The sequence below is a fragment of the Ornithorhynchus anatinus genome, chromosome 17, assembly GCF_004115215.2.
Source record: "Ornithorhynchus anatinus isolate Pmale09 chromosome 17, mOrnAna1.pri.v4, whole genome shotgun sequence".
In the NCBI taxonomy this organism is placed as follows: domain Eukaryota; kingdom Metazoa; phylum Chordata; class Mammalia; order Monotremata; family Ornithorhynchidae; genus Ornithorhynchus; species Ornithorhynchus anatinus.
The window spans coordinates 37,602,957-37,628,067 of NC_041744.1; the positions used below are offsets into that span (position 1 = coordinate 37,602,957).

The 25,111-nt window shown below is 52.7% G+C and overlaps 1 protein-coding gene across 3 annotated transcripts in view; it reads left to right on the forward strand.

Annotated features, from left to right (window-relative positions):
• The first annotated feature begins 5,770 nt into the window (after window positions 1-5,770).
• Window positions 5,771-25,111, forward strand: part of ZYG11B (zyg-11 family member B, cell cycle regulator) — a 60,571-nt gene continuing 41,230 nt past the window's right edge. For 2 of the 3 annotated variants that reach the window (XM_029081902.2, XM_039914461.1), the window contains exons 1-2: window positions 5,771-5,787; window positions 19,768-19,933. In XM_029081902.2, the coding sequence (XP_028937735.1) occupies window positions 19,853-19,933 (81 nt within the window). In that variant the 5' untranslated portion in view covers window positions 5,771-5,787; window positions 19,768-19,852. Of the gene's footprint in view, window positions 5,788-7,013; window positions 7,116-19,767; window positions 19,934-25,111 lie in introns of those variants that run through there. The other variant, XM_029081903.2, reaches the window with a different exon arrangement.

Genomic DNA, 25,111 nt, shown 5'->3' on the forward strand with positions numbered 1-25,111 from the left:
CATTCAATAGTATTTATTGAGCGCTTACTATGTGCAGAGCACTGTACTAAGCGCTTGGAATGAACAAGCTGGCAACAGATAGAGACAGTCCCTGCCGTTTGACGGGCTTACGGTCTAATCGGGGGAGACGGACAAACGAGAACAATGGCAATAAATAAAGTCGAGGGGAAGAACATCTCGTAAAAACAATGGCGACTGAATAGAATCAAGGTGATGTACATTTCATTAACAAAATAAATGGGGTAATGAAAATATATACAGTTGAACGGATGAGTACAGTGCTGAGGGGATGGGAAGGGAGAGGGGGAGGAGCAGAGGGAAATGGGGGGAAAAGAGGGTTAAGCTGCGGAGAGGTGAAGGGGGGATGGTAGAGGGAATAGAGGGAGAAGGGGAGCTCAGTCTGGGAAGGCCTCTTGCAGGAGGTGAGTTTTAAGTAGGGTTTTGAAGAGGGGAAGAGAATTAGTTTGATGGAGGTGAGGAGGGAGGGCATTCCAAGACTGCAGGAGGACGCGGCCCAGGGGTCGACAGTGGGATAGGCAAGACCGAGGGACGGTGAGGAGGTGGGCGGCAGAGGAGCGGAGCATGCGGGGTGGGCGGTAGAAAGAGAGAAGGGAGGAGAGGTACGAAGGGGCAAGGTGATGTAGAGCCTTGAAGCCTAGAGTGAGGAGTTTTTGTTTGGGGCAGAGGTTGATAGGCAACCACTGGAGGTGTTTAAGAAGGGGAGTGACAGGCCCAGATCGTTTCTGCAGGAAGATGAGCCGGGCAGCGGAGTGAAGAATAGACCGGAGCGGGGCGAGAGAGGAGGAAGGGAGGTCAGAGAGAAGGCCGACACAGTAGTCTAGCCGGGATATAACGAGAGCCCGTAGCAATAAGGTAGCCGTTTGGGTGGAGAGGAAAGGGCGGATCTTGGCGATATTGTAGAGGTGAAACCGGCAGGTCTCGGTAACGGATAGGATGTGTGGGGTGAACGAGAGAGACGAGTCAAGGATGACACCGAGATCGCGGGCCCGAGAGACGGGAAGGATGGTCGCGCCATCCACGGTGATAGGGAAGTCTGGGAGAGGACTGGGCTCGGGAGGGAAGATGAGGACCTCAGTCTTGCTCATGTTGAGTTTTAGGTGGCGGGCAGACATCCAGGTGGAGACATCCTGGAGGCAGGAGGAGATGCGAGCCTGAAGGGAGGGGGAGAGGACAAGGGCAGAGATGTAGATCTGCGTGTCATCTGCGTAGAGATGGTAGTCAAAGCCGTGAGAGCGAATGAGTTCACCGAGGGAGTGAGTGTAAATGGAGAACAGAAGAGGGCCAAGAACTGACCCTTGAGGAACTCCAACAGTTAAAGGATGGGAGGGGGAGGAGGCGCCTGCGAAGGAGATCGAGAATGACCGGCCAGAGAGATAAGAGGAGAACTGGGAGAGGACGGAGTCCGTGAAGCCAAGGTGAGATAAGGTATGGAGGAGGAGGGGATGGTCGACAGTGTCAAAGGCAGCAGAGAGGTCAAGGAGGATCAGAATGGAGTAGGAGCCATTGGATTTGGCAAGAAGGAGGTCACGGGTGACCTTAGAGAGAGCAGTCTCGGTAGAGTGGAGGGGACGGAAGCCAGATCGGAGGGGGTCCGGGAGAGAATGGGAGTTAAGGAATTCTAAGCAGCGATTGTAGACGACTCGTTCTAGGATTTTGGAAAGGAAGGGTAGTAGGGATATAGGGTGATAACTGGAAGGGGAAGTGGGGTCGAGAGCGGGTTTTTTTAGGATGGGGGAGACGTGGGCATGTTTGAAGGCAGCAGGGAAGGAGCCATTGGAGATTGAGTGGTTAAAAATAGAAGTTAAGGAAGGGAGGAGGGCAGGGGCGATGTTTTTAATAAGGTGAGAGGGAATGGGGTCCGAGGCGCAGGTGGAGGGTGTGGCACTTGCGAGGAGGGAGGAGATCTCCTCTGAGGATAGTGCAGGGAAGGATGGAAAAGTAGGGAAGAGGGTTGGTGGGGGAGAGGGGAGAGGCGGAGGGGTGACCTTGGGGAGCTCAGACCTGATTGGGTTGATTTTTGTGATGAAGTAGGTGGACAGATCATTGGGGGTGAGAGATGGGGGAAGGGGAGGAACAGGGGGGCTAAGGAGAGAGTTAAAGGTCCGGAACAATCGGCGGGGGTGACGGGCATGGGTGTCGAGGAAGGAGAAGTTTTGCCTGGTGGAGGAGAGGGCAGAGTTAAGGCAGGAAAGGCTAAATTTGAAGTGTGTGAGGTCGGCTTGGTGCTTGGACTTTCGCCAGCAGCGCTCGGCAGTTCGAGCATAGGAGCCTAAGAGGCGGACAGAGGAGGTGATCCAGGGCTGTGGGTTAGTGGAGCGAGAGCGGCGGAGGGAAAGGGGGGCGAGAGAGTTGAGATGAGTAGAGAGGGTGGAGTTGAGAGCGGAGACCTGATCGTCGAGAGTGGGAAGTGAGGACAGGGCGGCAAGGTGAGGAGAGATGCTTTTGGAAAGATGGATGGGATCGAGAGAGCGGAGGTCTCTGTGGGGCAGTAGGGAAGATTTGCAGGGGGAGGGAGTGTGAGAGATGAGGCAGGTGAGAAGGTTATGGTTAGAGAGAGGGATTTCAGAGTTGGTGAGGGAGGAGATAGTGCAGTGGTAGGAGACCTCACAACCTCCTGTCTCTCCCCGCTTCGATCTATACCTCACTCTGCTGCCCGGATTATCTTTCTACAGAAATGTTCTGGGCATGGCACCCCCCTCCTCAAAAATCTCCAGTGGTTGCGTATCAACCTTTGTATCAAGCAAAAGTCCCTCGCTCTTGGCTTCAAAGCTCTCCATCCCTTTGTACTTTCCTAACCTCACCTCCCTTCTCTCCTTCTCCAGCCCAGCCCACACACTCCAGCTTCTCTGCCGCTAACCTCCTCACTGTGCCTCGTTCTCACCTGTCCCGCTGTCGACCCCTGACCCACGTCTTACCACTGACCTGGAATGCCCTCCCTCCTCACCTCTGCCAAACTAACTCTCTTCCCCCCTTCAAAGTCTTACTGAAAGCTCACCCCCTCCAGGAGGCCTTCCCAGACTGAGCCCTCCTTTTCCTCTGCCCCTCCTCCCTCCCTATCGTCCCTACTCCCTCCCTCTGCTCTCCCCCTTCCCCTCCCCACAGCACTTATCTATATTTGTACATATTTATTATTCTATTTATTTTATGAATGACGTGTACATATCTGTAATTCTATTGATCTATTTTGATGCCAGTGATGCCTGTCTACTTGTTTTGTTATCTGCCTCCCCCGTCCTAGACTGTGAGCCCATTGTTGGGTAGAGATCGTCTCTATCTGTTGCCGAATTGTACTTTCTAAGCGCTTAGTACAGTGCTCTGCACAGAGTAAGTGCTCAATAAATATGATTGAATGAATGAATGAATGAATACTAAGTGCTGAGGAGAGTACGATATAACAGTATAGCAGACATATTCCCAGCCCACAGCGAGCTTACAGTCTAGAGGGGGAGATAGACCTCAAGAGAAATAAATTACAGATTACAGATATGTCCATAAATCCTGAGGGGCTGGGAGGGAGATGAATAGAGCAAGTCGGGGTTAACGCAGAGGGAGTGGGAGAAGAGGAAAGGGGGGCTTAGTCGGGGAAGGCCTCGTGGAGGAGACGTGTCTTTGTTAAGGCCAGGGGAGAGTAATCACCTCTCAGGTAAGAGGAGGGAGGGGTGTTCCAGGCCAGAGGCAGGACGTGGGCAAGAGATCGGCGGCGACATAGACGAGATTGAGGTGCAGTGAGAAGGTTAGCATTAGAGGAGAGAAATGTGCGGGCTGGGTTTCGGTAGGAGAGTTAGCCAGGTCAGGTAGGAGGGGGAAGGTGATTGAGGGCTTTAAAGCCAGTGGTGAAGAGTTTCTCTCTGATGGGGAGGTGGGCGGGCAACCACTGGAGGTTCTCGAGGAGAGGGGAAACACGGCCTGAACGTTTCTGTAGGAAAATGATCCGGGCAGCAGAGTGAAGTATGGCCTGGAGTGGGGAGAGACGGGAGGCTGAGAGGTCAGCAAGAAGACAGATCCAGTAATCGAAACGGGAGAGGAGAAGCGCTTGGATTAATGTAGTGGGCAGTTGGGATGGAGAGGAAAGGACAGATTGTACTGACATCGTGGAGGTCGAACTGGCAGAATTTAGTGATGGATTGACTATAAGGGTTGAATGAGGGAGAGGAGTCGAGGACGATACCGAGGTTAAGGCCCTGTGAGACAGGAAGGACGGTGGTGCCGTCTACAGTGATGGGAAAGTCGGGGTCAGGAGAAGCAAGGAATGACAGTGGGTGGCAGGGGAGGTGAGGACAAGCCGCCAAGTGCCACAGTCCCGCTGGCTTCCCCGGCCCGGAGCCACGCTGGGTCGCCGAGGGGCCGGACCCACCGGTGCCGCCCGGCCGCCCGGAACTCCCCCAGCTGGCGGCCCGCCCCTCAGCCTCGGGCACAGGTGGGCCGAGACCAAGTCCTCTCCTCAGCCCTCAGAGCCCGAGGGCCAGGACGCTCAGCTTGGCCCCGAAAGAAAAAGAGAGCATTGTCTAGGAAGTAATTTACGGTAGAACCGGCATGCCGATTCGTTCATTTGTTCAATCGTATTTATTGAGCCCTTAGCGTGTGCAGAGCACTGGATTAAGCGCTTGGAAAGGAACAGACAGAGACAATCCCTACCCAGCAACGGGCTCACAGTTTAGAGGGGGCAGACAGACAACAAAACACAAGAAGTAGACAGGCATCAATATAATTATAGATGTATATGCATCATTAATAAAATAGAGTCAGAAATATGTACAAATATACACAAGTGCTGTGGGGAGGGGAGGGAGTAGAGCAGAGGGAGGGTGTCGGGGCAATGGGGAGGGAAAGGGGAGCAGAGGAAAAGGGGGGAGACTGATGGACTGATGGGCCACTGGCCTGTTCTGGTCTGTGCCCTGTCACTTCTCTCCTGGGCACCGCACTCTCCAAATGCTTATACTCTGCTCAAAGAAAGTGCTCAATCAGTACCTTTGAGCGATTGACATTGAATCCGATGCCGATCATAGGATGAGACAAAATCGTCTCCTTTAGTGCATCATCCTGGGGCCCCATTCCAAAAGCCAAGATCACGTAAATAACGGGTGCCAGAAATAGGCCATTCTGTTACATTGTACTCTCCCAAGCGCTCAGTTCAGCGTTCTGCACCTGGAAAGAGCTTAATAAATATGACCAATGGATCGATTCAAGCCTTTTTGACTTCAGCCAGCTGGCAGCTTGCCCTCTGATGGAGAAGGGGCTCTTTGGGTCACTTGATTTAGGGGTCAGGACTGGTTGGGTCGATAAAGGGCAGGAAGTGGGGGGCTGTTCAGTTACTATTTGGGGGGTTGCAAGAGGGAAGGTCGGTTTTAGTTTTAAGGGAGCAGCTTGGGACGTCCCCGATGAAGCCGGGATGTCGGCCGGGAAATGGGGCGATCCGGGAGGCGGTTGGCACTCCCAGGAATGGCGCCGGCAGGATTGGGGAGGGAGGCGGTTCCGGGGATGGTGGCCATGTGCCAGAGGGTGGGGAGAAGCTGGTAGGGAGGGTCTTCCCTCAGTGAGGTCTCACGCCCGCCTCTCCTTCACCCAAGCTTCGCGGGGTGGCCAGGTTGGTGGTGGCAGTGGTGGGGGGTGTTGGTTCTCTCTGCCCTCCCCCCCCTTCCCCCGATCTAGTAACCGCTCCAATCTCCCCTCAGCCCTGGCACACCACCATGACCACCGTGACCACCACCACCATGACCATCATCATGACCACCGTGACCACCACCACCATCAGGACTAGACTGTGATGTGAGTCCCGTTTAAGACCGGGAGCCCGTCATTGGGTGGGGATGTTCTTCACCTGTTGCCGAGTTATCCATTCCAAGTGCTTAGTACAGTGCTCTGCACAGAGTAAGCGTTCAATAGATACTATCGAACGAATGACTACCGCAGACCCAAACGAAGCCGAGGCTGCCGGCGGTGTCCCCTCCCCCACTCGTCCCCCACCGTGACCTTTCCGGGGAGCCCCAGGTTTGGAGGTCAGGCCATCTTGAGGGGGCCCCTTGGGATCTGCACTGCCCAGTTTCAAAATACAACTGCTCGCACACTCAGTGCTATTTACTGAGCGCCTACTGCGGGCCGACCACCGTACTAAGCGCTCCTCAGTGCGCTGCTGACCTAGAGGGGGATAAGGGGCTAGGGAAGGGCCAAGAGGGTCTCTTCGCGGGGTAGAGAACGGGGCCGGGCAAAGGGGAAGATGTTGGCGCCCGGGGCGGGGGCGTCTCGCCGGCTGGGCCGAGGGTTTGTTCCCCTCCCAGCTCCGATCTGGCCTGGCCCGGGATGATAATAATAATAATAATAATGTTGGTATTTGTTAAGTGCTTTCTCTGTGCAGAGCACTGTTCTAAGCGCTGGAGTAGACACAGGGCCATCAGATTGTCCCACGCGAGGCTCCCAGTCTTCATCCCCATTTTGCAGATGAGGGAACCGAGGCCCAGAGAATTGAAGTGACTGGCCCACAGTCACCCAGCTGACAAGTGTCAGGGCCGGGATTCGAACCCCTGGCCTCTGACTCCCGAGCCGGGGCTCTTGCCACTGAGGATCCCGGCTGGAGGAAGTCCCCCGAGCCGAGGGCTGAGGGGGGATGGGAGGAGGAGGAGGAAGGAAGAGGAGGAAGATGAGGAGGAGGGGGAAGAGGAAGAGAAGGGGGAGGAGGAGGAGCAGGAGGAGGAGGAGGAGGAGCAGGAGGAGGAGGAAAAGAAAGAGAAGGAGAAGAAGAAGGAGCAGGAGGAGGAGCAGGAGGAGGAGGGCCGGGGTGAAGGTCAGGGGGCAGAGCCAGGGGCGGGGGCGGAGAGCGGGCGGGGCGGAGGGAGGGAGGGAGGGAGAAAGGGGGCGGAGACTGGAGGGGAACGGGCGGGGCGGGGCGGGGCGGGAACGGGGCCGGGGTTGGGCTGCGGGCCGGGGGCGGGGCCGGGGCCTCGGGGGCCGCGTCCCCTTTAAGCCCGGCAGTGGCGGTGGCGGCGGCGGCGGCTGCGCGGCTCCTTGTTGGCCGCCTCCAGGTGCGGCCGCGGCCGGGGCCGGGATCGGGGCCGTGCTCCGTCCTCCGTCCGCCCGCCCCAGCGTCCGGCGCAGCCATGGTAAGCGCCATCCGTGCGGGGTCGGCGGGGGCCGGTCCTGGGGGGAGGGGAGAGGAGGGGACGGGGCGCCCGGGGCCTGCCGCCTCCGGACGGGCAGGCCCTGCCCTCTGCGCCCTGCGCCCTGCCCACCGACCCACCGACCCACCGGGCCGTCGGTGATCGCCCCCCCGACCCCGGCCCCGACCCCGGACCGGCCTGTCCGGCGGCGCTGCGGGGCTCCGGGGGCAGGTGCGCTCACCCCCGCCCTCCCCGCCGGGCCCCGGCAGGACGAGGACGGGGAGAAGCGGCAGGGCCGGCCGGGCCTCCCCCCGTGCCCGCCCCCCGTGCCCGCCCCCAGGCCTCGCCGGAGACGAGGGGCGGCCCTGCCCACGTCTTCCCGGGGCGGCGGGCCCCGCGCCCACTGCTCTTCTCGGCGGGGGGGCGCTGGGGGAGCGCTCACTACGCAGCAGGCACCGTACCGACCGCCCGGGCCGGCGCTGCCCGTCGCGGGACCTCGTCCCGGAGGACGGTGGCGAAACCCATCCCTCCGCTACTCCTCCGTCGGGCCGCTGCCCCCTTCCTAAAGGTCCCCGGCCCCGGCGACGATCAGATGGTCCCGTGTACTGAGCGCAGAGCACTGGGCTAAGCGCTGGGCGGAGGACGCTACCGGCAGACACGCGCCACTTACGGTCCAGATGCCCGTCGGGGTGATCGGGGACCACCGATCCTTCCGTTTATTTGATTTTTTTAAGCGGTCTTAGGAGGCTTGAGGGCCCAAACCCGTGTGGTTGAGTAATGATAACGTTGATATTTGTTAATCGCTTACTACGTGCGGAGCACTGTACTGAGCGCAGGGGTAGATACAGGGTCATCGGCTCGTCCCACGTGAGGCTCACAGTCTTAATCCCCATTTTACAGATGAGGGAATCGAGGCACAGAGAAATTAAGTGACTCACCCACCGTCATAAGGCTGACAAGTGGCAGAGCCGGGATTCGAATCCCTGACCTGCCGATGATGGTTTTTGCTTCGTCGCTTACTGGGTGCCGGGCTCCGGAGGTGGACGCGGATAATCTGATGGGACGCGGTCCCGGCCCTACGTGGGGCTCGCCCTCCGAGGAGGAAGAGAACGGGTGTCGAATCCCTGATTTACCGATGAGGAAACTGAGGCCCGGAGAAGTGAAGCCGCTTACCCGACTTTGGTGGCGGGCTCGGGATTAGAACCCAGATCCCCCCGCCCCCCGGGCTCCCGTCCGTTCCGTCGGGCTGCGGATCGTGCCGTCGGTTTGCCCGGTCCCCAGCGCGCCTCCTCTTCCTCCTCCACTCGTTCGTACGATCGTATTTGAGAGCTTCCCGTGTGCAGAGTGCTGTACTGATCGCTCGGGAGAGTCCGACAACATTAGACAGCCACATTCCTGCCCAGAGCGAGCTCACGGTCTAGAGGGGGAGACGGTGATATAAATAAATAGATAAATTACAGATATATGCCCTCCTGGCCAGTTCAGACCCCCTCCGGGGTCAGAGGTTGCGACGGGTGAGGAGGCAGGGGGTGCAGCACGATTAAACAAAGTGCGCGCGGGACAGAGTTGACGGCGGCGTGTCGGTGCTGGCCCGCTGGAGGCAGCGCTTACGCCTCGGTAGCCGCCGGGATCTTCACCGCCCACGTCGGCCGGCTCTTTTTCGGGATTCTCACTGGGAAAACACGCGACGCTGTAGATCGCCGGTGGTACTTCTTGAACGCTCACTATGTGCGGAGCACCCCACCAAGCCCTCGCGCGGAGATGGGAGGCGGAGGCCGAGGCAGGGGTCGGGAAGCAGAGCAGATTGTCCTTCGGCCGCGCCACGTGTACGCTTACGACCTTACTCTTCCCACGCTGGAGCTACCTGGACTGGCCGGGAGATCACGGGATACTAGGACGGATTCTGGAATTCTCCCGCTGTGATACAGCCCGATAGCGCAGTGAAAACTCATGGTGTAGCGAGAACGACACGTATTTTCCCCAAGGACCGGGACGGTGCTCTTGTGCTCCGCTAAGAGCCGCAGACCTTTGCCTGCCACTTTGCGGCTGCTTAAAAAGTCCCGTGGATAGCGTTGGTGCCGATCGTGGGTCGAAAGGGAGCTGCAAGGATGGCTGGCTTCTTGCAGTCGTTTGCTGGTTTTTATTCAGCGCAATCTGTCGGGGGGGGGGGGGGGGGGAATGCAAACTGTGGGAGCGTGAGAAAGAACGATGCCGCAGCCGTGGAAAGTACGACAGGACGATTTGGAAAAATCAGTCCATTGATGTGTCGAAGGCACCTGTTGGATGACTCTGACTTGGGAAAGTGGAACTTACGCGGAGATGGTCTCCAGGTATAGGTGGGTTTGCGGGAGGGCTCCGAGATCGGGGGGAGCGTGAGTTGGATGACCCAAAGTAGGCGGGGGCGGGTGGTTTCAGGCAGGAGACAGGTCTTGAGTTCGGGGTTGGAGAGAGAGTCCGGAGAGGCCAACGTGGAAGGGAGAGAGGGAGAGGATGAAGCAGATGTCCTGCCTTGAAGAGAGCAGGTGAAGAGCGCTGATAAGGAGGAGGGAGATAGGTAGCTGGTAGACAGCCTGAAGGCTGAGGTTCAAGAGTTTCTGGTTAATAAGAATAATAATTATGGTACTTGTTAAGCACTTACTAGGTGCCAAGCACTGATCTGAGCGCTGGGGTAGCTATGAGTTAATTAGATTGGACACAATCCATGTCCTGCATGGGGCTCTCCCTCTTACAACATCCTCCTTTTACAGATGAGGTAACTGAGGCCCAGAGAAGTTAAGGGACTCACCCAAAGTCACACAGCAGACATGAGGAAGGAGATCGATCAGTGGGCGTCTACTGGTGTAGCTGCTGTGTGCAGAGCCCTGTCCTAAAGGTTGGAGTAAGGCCAGTAAAATTCAGAGACGTGGACCCTGCCCTCAAGGCTCTTCCAATCTAACAGAGGAGACGGATCCCCAAGTGTGATGCGGCGGCAGGTTAGAAGGACATGCGTGTGAAGGTGGAAGGGACAGTTGAGGGGATATAAACCGGGGAGAAGAGAAATTTCATCGGGGAAGGCCGCGGTTGGAGATGTCGTTGCAGAAGGGCTCAGAAGATGGGGATTTGGATGGGTAAGAAGCTTCAGACCGGGGGAGGGCATGAGCGAAAGACGGCGGGAGAGACGAAAATGAGGAACAGTGGGTAGGTTCGTCCGAGAGGAACAAAGATTTCAGGTTGGGGTGTGATGGGGGAAGAGAGCCGATCGATCGGAGTGCCGTAAAGCCAGTGGTCAGGAGTTTCTGCTGGGTGTGGGGAGTCATTGGAAGAGTGGGGAGATGTGTGCAGAATCATATTTTAGAAAAACCAACTGGACAGCAGAACGAACTAGCTCACTTCCGCCCTTCAAAAAGCTCTCCTCCTCCAGGAGGCCTTCCCAGACCGAGCCGCCCTTTTCCTCTGCTCCTCCTGCCCTCCCCATCGCCCCGACCCCCTCCCTCTGCTCTACCCCCTCCCCCCCGTCCCACAGCACTTGTGTATATACGTACATATTTATTATTCTATTTATTTTAGTAATGATGTGTGTATATCTATAATGCTCTTTATTTCGATGCTATTGATGCCTATTTGTTTTGTCCTGTTGTCTGTCTCCCCCCACAGACTGTGAGCCCGTCGTCAGGTAGGGATTGTCTCTATCTGATGTCGAATTGTACTTTCCAAGCGCTTAGTCCAGTGTTCTGCGCTCAGTAAATGCAATCGAATGAATGAATGAAGAAAGTACGGACCGGGATCGGGAGCGACTGAAGGCGGGGAGACCAGCGAGGAAGTTGATGACAGGCAGTCAGTGCTATGAAAAGTGCCCGGATCAGTCGGTGTGTCTAAGTGGATAGAACACAGGCCTGGGAGCCAGAAAGACGTCCCTGTGGATTCACTGGGGGTTTTTGAAGAGTGGAAACTTGTGAAATGAGTAACCGTATGCGTAGCGCTGACTGGTTGGGGGAGAGGCGGTTGGCAGCGAGGCCGGTGAAAAGGTTGAAGAAATAGTCTCTTGGGCTGTGGCGAGAACCGGATAAGGGTGCAGCTATCTGCAGGGGGACGAGGGACAGATCCAGGGGATGCTGTGGGGGGAAAGAAGAGCAAGATTTAGGTACAGACTGAATGTAATTAGTAACCAGTGTTGAGGATCAGGGCCGTTGGGACAAGGAGGATAGTGGTGACGTCCACTGCGATAGATAAATTAGGAAGAGGAGGTGGCTTCTTGCAATAACAAGAAATCGTCACAACAGTAAACAACAAAAATGAGGGTCACGTTTGTTAAGCCCTTGCTCCGTGTCAAACGCTGTACCGAGCGCTGGGGTAGATAGGAGGTAGTCTGGTCGTTCAGGCTGGGGGGATGGTGAGTGAGGAATTCAGTTGTAGATCCGGAGAGTTTAAAGTGGCAGAAAGGTGAGTCGGAGGCTGGAGGAAATGCCTGATCGCAGAGCGGATCGGTCAGTCAGCGGTCTTTACTGAGCGCCTATCGTGTGCGGAGCACTGTACTAAGTGCTCGGGAGAGTACAGTATAACGGGGCTGGTAGATACATTCCTTGCCCGCAAGGAGCTTTCAGTGTAGAGGGGGAGAGAGACATTTAAGGTAAATTACAGATATGGACATATATATCAAGGTGAAATATCAAGCGCTTAATGGATACAGATCCAAATGCCTAGGTGACACAGGAAGGAGAGGGAGTAGGGGAAAAGGGGGCTTAATCAGGGAAGACCTCAAGGAAGAGGTGTGATTTTTTTTTTTAGTAAGTCTGTGAAGGTTGGGTGTGTTGGCTATGAAAAGAGAGGGAGTTCCAGGCCAGAGGGAGGATGTGGATGAGGGGTCAGCAACAAGACAGATGAGATCGTGGTACACTGAGGAAGTTGGCATTAGAGCAGTCAAGTGTGCAGGTTGGGTTGCTCATTGTGGGCAGGGAACGCATCTATTTATTGTTCTTTCGTGCTCTCCCAAGTGTTTAATACAGTGATTCGCCCCGAGTAAGCACTCAATGAACAGAATTGAAGGAATGGGACATCAGAGAGCAGGGATGAGAGGTTGGGGCTAGAGGGAGAGTCGGCCGTACCCTGGAGGTAGCTGAGTCCCTTCGAGCTGGCAAATGGGGACTCCCAGGCGAAAGTGAATGCGTGATGAGGAAGAGCTGGGGGTGCAAAACCTGACTCTTGGCGAGCACCCACACTCTTTCTGGTGGGATGCTGAGAAGGCACAGTCAGAGAGGTAGGTGAAGAACCAGGAGAGAAGGGGACCAGGGAAGAGAGAGTCTGGGAAACGGGGGTGGTCAGCAGCCGGCTGAGAGGTCAAGGGCATTAGCCCACTGGACTTGGCTAGGAAGAAGTCGCTGGTGACATGAGAGAGTGCAGCACCTAGGAGGAAGATTGTGCCTCACTACGTTGTCATGATTTTCCGCCTGTTGCGTCTCTTTGAATCATGAAGCTAGAACAGTAGGAACCAGCCCCCTCGTTCCCATGCATCAGCCGAAATGGGACGTAGTAAGTCTGGGCCTGGGAGCCGGAAGACCTGGGTTCTAATCCCGGCTCGGTCACTGTCCCGCTGGGTGACCCTGGGTGAGTCACCTCACTTCTCTGCACATAGGAAGTGCTCAGTAAATACCATCGATCGACCGATGGATTCGCTGTTCCTCAGGTTCCCCGTCTTTGTAGAATGAGGATGCAGAGATCTCTCATAGACCGTGAGCCCCATGTGGAACCGGGGCTGGGGCCAATTCATTCATTCACTCGTATTTGTTGAGCGCTTACTGTGCGCAGAGCACTGTACTAAGCGCTTGGAAAGTACAGTTTGGCAACAGATAGAGACGGGCCCACAGTCTAGAAAGGGGAGACAGACAACAAAACAAAACAAATAGACAGGCATCAATAGCATCAAAATAAACAGAATCATAGATATATACATGATCTGATTATGTCTAGTGCTTGTCACACAGTAAGTGCTTAATAAACACCACTGTAATTATTATTGGCTCTGTTGCAGGAGTGTCTGACATTCCCTGAGGATTGGCACTATCGCAGCCATTGTGAGGCCAGCCAGTGGCTTTTCCATTCGTCCCCCGAGTGGGTCACCTGGGTCTGCCCTGCCTTTAGGCCCGCTGGAGCCCAGACCGTCTGGTATCTGCCGGAGAACCATTAGAGAGGAGGACTGAGGAGAGGAGCATTAAGTTGAGCACAGGGATCCTGTGGGAGGGAGGAAGGGGGAAATGTTGGACTCTCTTCCCCCGCCCCCAGGCCCACACCCAACCAGGGGAGCGGTGGGAAGCAGTGTGGCCTAGTGGAAAGAGCATGGGTCTGGGAGTCAGGTAGACTTGGGTTCGAATCCCAGCTCTGCTAATTGTCAGCTGTGTGACCTTGGCCTAATCACTTACTTCTCTGCGCCTCAGAGAAAAATGGGAATTTAGACTGTGAGGCCCATGTGGTACATGGACTGTGTCCTGCCTGATTACTTTCTATCTACCCCAATGCTTAGAACAATGCCTGTCACATAGTAAGCGCTTAACAAATACCTTTTTTTTAAAAAAAAGGCCAGAGTTTCCCAGTTGATTCAGGGTCCTACCTAGGCCAGCTTTGAGTGAGGCTGTGAACTGGTCCTTGGGCTGTTTCCTTTAGCCTCTTAAAAAAAAAAAATTTAAATCACATGATGGCAGAGAATCGTGCTCCAAACTGCTCAGTGACAGTGAAATCAATCAGTGGGATTTATGGAGCGCTTACTCTATGCAGAGCATTCATTTGTTAAATTGCATTTATTGAGCACTTACTGTGTGCAAAACTCCGTACTAAGCACTGGAGAGAGTACAGTATAACAACAGTAACATTCCTGCCCACAACAAGCTCACAGTCTAGAGGGGGAGACAGACACTAATACAAATAAATAGATAAATAAAATGCAGATGTATACATGTATGCGGAAGGAATGGGAGGAAGGATAAATGAAGGAGCAAGTTAGAGCAGCGCAGAAGGGAGTGGGAAAAGAGAGGAGGGCGTAGTCAGGGAAGGCTTCTTGGAGGAGAGATGCCTTCGATAAAGCTTTGACATGAGGGAGAACATTTATCTGTCTAATATGAGGAGGGAGGAGTATAGTACAGAGCACGGTACTAAGGGCTTGAGAACAATAGAACAGAATTAACAGACATGTTTCCTACCCATAACGAGTTGACAGTCTAGAAGGTGAAACGAAAGCATCGTTAGTTCAGTGGGATCAAAGCTAGTATACTTCCCACTCAGTGTGGATCAATTCTGTTTCTTGAGCGCTTACTGCGTGCAGAGCACTGTACTAAGCTCTTGGGATAGTTACAGTATAAGAAGATAACAGACCCATTCCCTGCCCACATCGAGCGTACACTCCCGACTCGCTGGCTGTATTTCCTTTCATTGTGGCGTACTCGACCTGTCGTAAAATGGGAAGTGAAACCCTATTCTCTCACCGTGGGTTTATAACGTCAACTGTCATTATGTAGTAGTGATTATGTAGATTCCCTCCTCCCTCCGAGCTGTTTTAATAAAAATAATTGTGGCATTTAAGTGCTTACTGTGTGCCAAGCATTGTTCTAAACGCTGGAGTAGGTACAAGCTAATCAGGTTGGACCCAGTCCCTGTCCCACTTGAGGTTCACCGTCTTGCTCCCCGTTTTACAGATGAGGTGACTGAGGCACGGAGAAGTGAAGTGACTTGCCCGAGGTCACACAGCAGGCATGTGGCTGAGCGGGGATTACAACCCACGTCCCTGGCCCGTGCTCTTTCCGGTAGGGGATATCCAACCGAGAAGAGGCAGAGGAAATTAAAATATGAGTTTTCTTGCTTTCTGGCACCTGTGGTGAATGCGTGGATGTGAATGATAAGTGAGGTTCCCATGTCCCCCATCGGACGCGCTGTGATTCCCAGATTCACCCACCTACCACCCAAGGGTATTTTTGCTTCTTTCCCTATGGGCCAAGTGGTGTGAAGCTTTTTCCAGACACCCAGAGGGGTACCCCAAATCTGAATTCTATTTGAATTGATTGAGGTCATCAGCTCCTAGGCGTATATCCCACCTGGTAGTTTGTCGAATCCCAAATTCTCCCTCTCTGTTGCGTTGCTATCTGGTGTTTGGCGTTTGTGAGAAGCGGTATGGCCGAGTGGATAGAGCGTGGGCCTGGGAGTCAGAGGGACTTGGGTTCTAATCCCGGCTCTTCCACTTGTCTGCTGTGTGACCTTGGGCAAGTCACTTCACTTCTCTGTGCTTCAGTTACCTCGCCTGTGAAAGGGGGATGAAGACTGCGAGCCCTGTGTGGGACAAGGACCACGTCCAACCCGATTAGCTTGTATCTATCGTAGCACTTAATACGTTGCCTGGCACGTAGTAAATGCTTAACAAATGTCATAAAAAATTGTCTTAAATGGAGGTTTATTTTTATGTCTTGCGGTCTCCAAATTCCTGTTGCTCCATTTCTCCTGATCAGGAAGTAGCTTCTCCCGATTTCCCCAATATGCTAAACCTCCTTTGATAGGCCAGTGTGTTGGGAACTGATTTCTCCACCCTCGAGGTGTCGGGAAGGTAATCAAACCTGGCGGGAGCCCAGCCCTGGGTACGCCTGGGCCTGGGAGTCAGAAGGTCATGGGTTCTAAACCCAATCCGCCACATGTCTGCTGGGTGACCTTAGGCAAGTCACTTAACTTCTCTGTCCTCAGTTACCTCATCTATATAATGGGGTTTGAGACTGCGAGCCCCCCGTGGGACGGGGACTGTGTCCAACCTGATTTGCTTGTATCCACCCCAGTGCTTAGAACAGTGCTTGGCACAGAGTAAGTGCTTAAACAAATACCATCATTCTTATTTTACCCTACAGTTGGGTTGCCAGCACGTGGAAACTGGGGAAACTTCTTCGAGGTGATGCGATTGCTAGAAAGGCTGAGAGTTACGAAGGAATGCTGCGTGATGGATTGCCTCATTGGAGCTTTGGGAGGTCTAGATGTGGATTCTGGGAAGCAGTGAGGTCTGGTGGATAAAGCATGGGCCTGAGAGCATCGGGACCTGGGTTCTAATCCTGGTTCCACCACTTGCCTGCTGTGTGACCCTGGGCAAGTCGCTTAACTTCTCCGTGCCTTCGTTTTTCTCGACTGCAGAATGGGGGATTCGGGACCTCTTCTCCCTGTTACTGAGACCGCGAGACTGCGAGGAGCGAAGTGTGCGGTCTGGGTGGTAGAAGGAGAGAAGCGAGGTGAGGTAGGGAGCGAGGTGATGGAGAGCTTTAAAGCCAACGGAGAGGAGTTTTGGTTTGATACGGAAGTGGATGGGGGGTGACACGTCCCGAACGTTTCCGTAGAAAGATGATCTGTGAAGCGTATACTGGAGTGGGGAGGGACAGGGCATTGGGAAGTCAGCAAGGAAGCTGATGCAGTAATCGAGGCGGGAAAGGGCGAGTGATTGTATTCCCGTGGTAGCAATTAGATGGAGAGGAAAAGGAGGATTTTAGGGATGCTGTGAAGGTGGGACCGACAGGATTTGGTGACCGATTGATTGAGTAGGTTGAAAAAGAGAGAGGAGTCCAAGATAAAGGCCCAGGTTATGGGTTTGTGAGATGGGAAGGATGGTGGTGCCATCAACCGGGACGGGAAAGTTAGGGAGTGACACGGGTTGAGGTTAAAACATTTTACAAGATATGAACAAAATGTCCAGCTATTCCACCCTCCTTGCTGTCATTCTCCAGAAGCAACTGGTGGTCAAATTTGCTTTACCCCTGGGTGTACTCTGCACTGTTCCAACATGGTTTAAGCGACCTCTTGAATATTGTGTTTCCCCATTTATAAACAGACACAGTGTAGCTTTTTGTGTTTGCCTAAGGGACTAACAGAGCACGTTTTGACTATTCTGCTCAAACACAGAGAACGCTTGTTTATTTCACGGAGAACGTGGCCGCTCTTGAGAACACTGCTAAAGGAACATGAAGGATAACTATTTCCACCTTGAAATCTAAATAGTAAAACGCTCTGATGAGATGTAATAATATTGGAACTTGCCCCTGGCACCAAAGCAGTAGCCATTGCCAAGAAAGAGGTCAAAGCAGAGAGGTTAAGGTTAAAGGTTTCATTCGTCACCTGCGGCCCGTCTCGTTTTTCCTTTGAATTTGTTAGCAAGCACTGTATTTTAGCAATGTCCAACAGGATCTTCATCCCATTTTCAAAGCCTTATTAAAAACATGTCTCCTCCAAGAGGCCTTCTCTGCCTAAGCCCTTTTTTCCCTCTTCTCCCACCCCCTTCTGCGTCGCACTTGGATTAGCACCCCTTATTCACACCTTCCTCAGCCCCTCAGGATTTACGTACGTATCCGTAATTTATTTAATTTCTGTCTCCCAGGAGTTCAAGACGGACCTGCGCTTCCATAATTTGTCTTTCTCCTCCTCTAGACTATAAACTCCTTGGGCTCAGGGAACCTGTCGACCAACTCTGTCGTATTCTCCCGAGCGCTTAGTACAGTTCTCTGCACACAGTGAACGCTCAATGAATACTACTGATTGATTGAAAGTCTAGTTGTCCCAAAACGTTTTGGTTGGAGGGAATGCTGTTCGAAAGGTGGGGAACTAAAACTGATAATTTGCCATTTGGGAAATAAATAGCGATATTTGTATTCATGTTGATGATTATTTAGATAATTATGGGAATAGTAATTCCCCTCCCTCATACACTTGAACTTGGAGAATCAAATCAGCCAGGAGCTGAAAGAGAAGCATGTGGCCTAGTGGAAAAAATAAGTGCCCGGGAGCCACAGGGACCTGGATTCTAATCCTGGCTCTGCCTCTTGTCTGCTGGGTGACCTTGAGCAAGTCACTTAACTCATCTGTGCCTCAGTTACCTCATCTGAAAATGGGGATTGAGACTGTCAGCCCCATGTGGCACATGGACTGTGTGCAATCTGATAATCTTGTATCTACCCCAGCGCTTAGTATAGTGCCTGGCACATGGTAAGTATGTAACAAATACCATTACAAATATATATATATATATTTCAGAGTCTTATACCTGTAATTTTATTTATCTTGATGTCTGTCTCCCCCTTTCTAGACTGTGAGCTCGTAAGCAGAGAATGCCACTGTTTATTGTTGTATTGTACTCTCCCAAGTGCTTAGTACAGTGCTCTGCACACAGTAATCGCTTAATAAATACGACTGAGTGCATGTGAACATTTTCTGATTAGGATGACTCTGAAGATGAAGGAAGAGGGAAGGGAAAGAGAGTTTGAGACCTCCCAGGATTCCAATTCTAAGACCACATAATGGGTATCTGGAATTTTCCTTGACCTCTCCGAGGTCATCAACGACCTCTTTCTTGCCAAATCTAATGGGTGTCAGACGCAGTCCTCTCCTGGTTCTCCTTCTGCCTTTCTGGCCGATCACTGCCAGGCCCTGGGGTAGATAGTCTGATAGGGTCCCTGTCCCACACGGGGCTCACGGTCTCTAGTAGGAGGGAGAACAAGGATGGAATCCCCATTTTACAGGTGAGGAAATGGAGGCCTAGGGTAAAGTGACTTGACCGAGGTCATACAGCCGGCCCCTGGCAGAGCCAGTATTAGAACCCTCATCCTCTGACTCCCTGGCCCGGGCTCTTTTCACTAGGCCTCCTCTTGGCTGGATACACCGCCCACACTGTGGGTGTACCCTGGAATCCACCATTCAGTAGTATTTATTGAGTGTTTACTATGGGCCGAGCACTGTACCAAACCCTTGGGAGGGGACACTATAGTGGAATTGGTAGACTGTAAGCTCGTGTGGGCGGGGAATGTGTCTGCCAACTCTCTCATAGTGTACTCTTCTAAGTGACTAATACAGTGCTCCGCACATAATAAGCGCTCAATAAATATGAGTCCTTACCCAAACGGAGCTGACAGTCTAGAGGCCAGAACCTTTTTCACAGCAAGATGAAAAAGATGATTCTATTTTCTGCTTCTAAATAGAAAGTCTGAAAGTTTACTGTTTCATAGCCAAGTTAATACAATTGAACAAGTTTGTTACCGTTCATTTCTCTCTAATACTATTGGCTTCTGGCAACCCAGGGAAATGCCTAGAATGCACTTTTCTATGAGGAGGAAGCTTTCATAAAAGTTTATTTTAAGTACCGTTCAAGAAAATGCTTAATTCAGAATCAAGTTGTCTGGATTTTCATGCTCCATTGTCCGTTAATTATTTCTCTCTCTCTTATGGTTTTTTTTATTCCACCGTTCTTAGTTTCTGAACTTTAAAGGTCATCTTGCAGTGAAATTAAACATGAGGTCTTAATAAAAATCCACCTTCCATGTGAATGTCCAGTTTTGTGTCTTTATGGAAGCTGCTCTGACCTTTTATATCTTTAAGTGAATGTCGTTCGGACCGAAAATCCTTCTACCTTCCTCTGTGTCCTTTTCCTCACGGCCCTCTGGCCACTCATTGCCAAATCAGAATGTCTTTTGGATGCTTTGGTTTATTAATAACCTAGGGTGAGAAGTGTAGTTAAAAAAACAGAACTCCACGGTTCCCAAATACGGTTCTATTAATAACGACGTTCCTCCATAAATTACTGAGATAGATTTCTGGAATACGATCACGGTCGGTATTTGCCTGCCGGACTCTGCCGTTTACGGAGGAGACTAACTTGTAGGTTGGTGTTCCCTTTTTTCCTCAGGAGGAGGCATCTCCCTACTCCCTGCTTGACATCTGCTTGAATTTCTTGAGTACTCATCTTGAGAAATTCTGTTCTGAAAGACAAGATGGCACCTTGTGCTTGCAGGAACCTGGCACCTTCCCTCAAGAAGTGGCTGATCGACTCCTACAGACTATGGCGAATCACGGTAAAATTCCTTCTCTTCCTTCCCGTCGTCTGTTGGGTTAGCGCCAACGGAATGCTGACTCTAGAGACCTTCCCTGACTAAGGCCTCATTTCCTGTTCCCCCATCCCCTTCTGCATCACCTTTTGACTTGGATTTGCACCCTCTCTTTACCCCTCCTTCATCCCCACAACGTTTACATATATATCCATTTATTTATATTAACGTCCGTCTCCCCCTCTGGTCTGTAAACTCACTGTGGGTCGGGAACGTGTCTACCAACTCTTTCGTGTTTTACCCTCCCAAGCACGTAGTACCGTGCTCTGCCTACATTAGGCGCTCAATAAATACGACTGACTTACTTGGGATGGTTTCTCCACGCGAGAGAGTTTGGTCATCTGCTTTGCTTCTTAGAAATGCCCAAGAGAGAGAACCTGATAATAATTGTGGTGTTTACGTGCTTACCCGGTGCTAAGCATGGTCATTTATTTATTTATATTAATGCCCGTCTCCCCACTCTAGACTCTGAGTTCATTGTGGGCAGGGAATGTGTTTGCTAACTCTATCTTCACCTACTGCTTCACCTACTGCTCTGCACACAGTAAGTGCCCAGTAAATATGAATGAGGTAGATACGAGATAACCAAGTCGGACACAGCCCTTCCCACACAGAGCTCACGATCTAAGTGGAGGGAGAACACCCCAACTTTACAGAGAGGAAACTGAGGCCCAGAGAAGCGGTGACCGGCCCAAGGTAACCCAGCAGGCAAATGGCAGAGCCGGATCCTCTGCCTCCCAAGGTTCTGCTTTTTCTACTAGGCCACGTTGCTTCTCTGGACTGGAAGTGTCTGCCTCTCGAGGAAATCACGTTGTCGGTCTCAGCTGGCTGGGCTTCTTAGGGAAACTGGGATCAAGAAAGGAAGGAATGTATGATAAGAAGCCCAATCGGTATTATTTATTAAGCTCCTGCTGCGTGCAGAGCTCGAGGTGAAGCACTTGAGGGAATAGGTTAAGTTAGTAGACACTTTTCCTGCCCTACAGGAACGTGCAGTCTAGCTGGGGGGAGACAGACGAAGGAGAGAGAGAGATGCAGATATTAGTGAGTGCATAAGTAATTGGGCGTGTTCGAGGATTGGTTCAGCAGCGATAAAGGTGCTGGCGATTAGCCAACTCTGTAGCGTTTAATTGCTCCATAGGATGCGAGGCACTGTACTTAGTGTTAGGGGCAGATCTAAGCTAATCAGGTTGGAAAAGGTCCATGTCCCATAGGAGATTCACGTTGTTGATCCCCATTTTCCCATTGAGGTAACTGAGGCTCGGAGAAGTAAAGTGTCTTGCCTAAGGTCACACAGCAGACAAGCGGCGGAGCCGGGATTAGTTGCCGCGGAAGCGTTGAAGCGAGAGTTGGGGTCGAGGAAAAAGAAGTGAATGAGGAAGGTCCCCTCTTTCTCTGTCCCCGAGGAGGTGTGATTTCAGAAGGGCTCTGACGAAGGGACAAAACCGAGGCTTCACCAATAGCGTTAAAAGGGTCCATGGGAAGTCTGGTTCTTGAGAGCTCGATTCAGGAGGTACTTCGGCCCCGGCTACCGGGCTTTCCCTCTACAGGGTGTGAGCAGAGAATAACCATCAAACCTGGAATGCAGACGTTAAACACCTCTTTGAGCTGCTCGGTCAACTGTGGCGGAATAATCCGCCTTTATTATAAAGAGCTCCAAGTGGTATCTGAAGCAGCACGGGTCTGGCAGTCAGAGAACCTGGGTTCTAAGCACAGCTTTGCCGATTGCTTGCTGCGTGACCTTGAGCATGTCACTTCACTGCTCGGGGGGCTCAGTTCCCATGTTCTCCCTCCTACTTATACTGTGAGCCCCGTGTGGGACAGGGGCTGTGTCTCATCTAATTTACTTGTATCTACCCCAGCGTTTAGAACAGTATTTGACACCTAGTAAGCGCTTGACAAATACCTTTTTTTTTTTAAAAAAAAAAAAAGCAAGCCATCGTATTTATTGAGCACTTACTCTGTGCAGAGCACTGCTCTAAGCACCTGGGAGAGGACACTATAACTGAGTCGGTAGACATGTTCCCTGGCCACTGTAGTTTTACTCTATGGGTCTTGAAGCGGTGTGAAGCTAGCGGTGTGAGTGACACATAACTGCTGTTTTAGTGATGTCTGTTGAGCGCTTACTGTGTCCAGAGCTCTGTACTAAGCGCTCAGGAGAGGACAGTACCATCGAGTTGGTAGATACATTTCCTGCTCACCTCGTTTAGACTCTGAGCCCGTCACTGAGCAGGGACTGTCTCTTATCTGTTGCCGAATTGCACATTCCAAGCGCTTAGTACAGTGCCCTTCACATAGTAAGCGCTCAATCAGTACTATCGAATGAATGAATAAAAAGCTCACTGCTGCTGGACCAGTAAAAAGTGCACTGCTCTGGTCATCTGGGAAGCAGCATGGCCTAGTGGATGAAGCCCAGGCCCGGGAAGCAGAGAGGACCCGGGTTCTAATCCTGGCTCGGCCAATTACTTGCTGTATGACCTTGGACAAGTCCCTTCACGTCTCCTTGTCTGTTTCCTCCACTGTAAAATAGGGACTCTCCCTCCTTAGACTGCGAGCCCCATGGGGACCCTGAGTATTTCGTGTCTACCCAAAGTGCTTAATGTAGGGCATGGCGCATAGCGAGCATTTAAATGCCACCTTCACTGTCGGGAGGCCTGGGTTCTGTCGGAAGTCGCCTCACGGGGGGCCAAGACTGCCTGTGCGCTAGGCGGCCTACCGGTCGGTGGTGATTGTTGAGCGCTTCCTGTACGCAGATCACGGTACTAAGTGTTTGGAACAGTACGAGAGTAACTGGGCACGGTTCCTGCCCTCCAAGAGCTTACAGTTCACGTGAGCACTGCACTCGGCAACTGGAGTTGGCAGATCCGAACCCTGTCACCGGAGATCTTACAGTTTAAGGATGTGCTGCTCCGCTGCCTGCCCGTCCGAGTGCTGGCTGTCTCACCGAGCGTCCCCGGAAAAACGTGACTGGCAGGGCAGAGAGCGCGTGAGCGGCGCAGTCGAGCCGCTTATTCAGGTTTTGAGTCGTGTCATTCTAGAATCCATCGGGAAGAGAGGAAGCATCAGTTCCCGGTGGCTCGCGGCCTCCGCCGCGACTGTCATCCCCGTGACGGGACCTAGACTCATTCATTCAGTTGTATGTATTGAGGTCTTACTTTGTGCAAAGCACTGTACTGAGCGCTTAATTCCCAGACTCCTCTGGGACAGAGCGGCGAGCGGCCCCCCGGGGAGGAAATGGGGCTGCGGATCAGCCGCCCCGAGGCCGGCCTCCACGGGAGTCCACCCGCACGGAGCGCCCTGTTTTCCCTGCCTGCGGGGCGTCTTGGTAGGTCCTGCTCCCCTATGGGCGGCAAAATTGGCCTCCCCCTCTCATTCCACATGACATCACTGCATCACGCATTGGGCACAGGTGGCGTTCTGCGTGACGTCATAGCCGGCTCTCCGATCTCCTGCCTCCGGTCCACCGGCCGGGCGCTCCCTCTGGCCGCTCGCCCGTCCGACCGGAGCTCGCCTCGTATTCACTCCCCTCCTGAAATCCCACTTCCTCCAACCAGCCTTTCCGCATTAACCCCCGGTGCTCTGAGTCACATCGACTCCACGAGCCACCCCCAGCACTTCGCCATTTTTGCCATTCTTGAGCAGCATTTAAATGGTGGTATTTTTTAAGCGCTTACTATGGTCAGAGCACTGTTCTGAGCGCTGGGGGATACAAGGTGATCAGGTTGTCCCCCATGAGGCTCACGGTTTTAATCCTCATTTTACAGATGAGGTAACTGAGGCACAGAGAAGTGAAGTGACTTGCCCAAAGTCACACAGCTGGCAAGCGGGGGAGCCGGTAATGTAAACTGAATCGGTCGTTCAATCTGCCGTCTATTGTGGCTGCGCAGTACTCTGTGTCTGATTTCCCCGTTAGAGTGGAAGTTCCTTAGGAACAGGGAGTGTCAGTCGAACAGTTGGTATTTATTGAGCACTTACTGGGAAAATACAGTAGAATTCTTAGAAACGTTTCCTGCCCAAAGGAGTTAATCTAGGGGAGGAGACTGTTGTTAAAACAATAATAATAATTATTATTATTACTATGTGTCAAGTGCTTACACTGCCCCTGAGCACTGGGGTAGATTCAAGCTAATGAGTTTGGACACAGTCCCTGTCTCACATGGGGTTCACGGTCAGCGTGGTTCAGTAGAAAGAGCCCGGGCTTGGGAGTCAGAGGTCGTGGGTTCTAATCCCGGCTCTGCCGCTTGTCAGATGGGTGACTTGGGGCAAGTCACTTAACTTCTCTGTGGCTCAGCTCCCTCATCTGCAGAATGGGGATTAAGACTGTGAGCCCACATGGGACAACCCGATTACCTTATTACCCCCTCCGGCGCTTAGTCCAGACAAAGTCCCTGCTCCACCCGGGGCATGACATCCAAGTATCCCCAGACGTCTGTGGAATCCTCATCTCCAGGGCTTTGGGAGAAAGTCAGGATTCCTGGAACAATCAATGGTTTTGATTGTAAACTAGACTGTAAACTCACTGTGGGGAGGGAGCGTGTCTGCTTATTCTCTTGTACTGTCCTCTCCCAAGCAGCGCTCTCTGGGTAGTAAACACCGTTGATCGACTGGGTGTCTACCGTCTGCAGAGGAGTGACCTAAACGCTTGGGCGGGTGCGTTAGAATAAGTAGGCGTGACCCCCTCCCTCAGTGAGTTTACCATCCTGTGGGGAAGAAAGGTATTAAAACAAAACTAGAGGTCAGAGGAAGCAGCAGGGTGTGGAGCTACGCCCATTCCTGTCACTCATTCATTCATTCAGTCGTATTGAGCGCCTACTGTGTGCCGAGCACTGTACTCAGCGCTTGGAATGGACAATTCGATCCCGTCCGGGGAGGGACGGGGTCACTCACCCAGAAGAACCTGGGGGCTTAGGTGAGGTGGAAGTGCTGGGGAGATGAAAGGCAAATTGGGAACCCTCGCTCAGGTGAGAAGCAGCCTGTCCTAGTGGATAGAGCATAGGCCTGGGAGTCCGAAGGACCCGAATTCTAATCCCGGCTCCGCCACTTGTCCGTAGTGTGACCTTCGGTGACCTCTCTGGGCCTCAATTACCTCGTCTGAAAATTAGGGATTAAGACTGTGAGCTCCGTGGTGGACGTGGACTGTGTCCAACC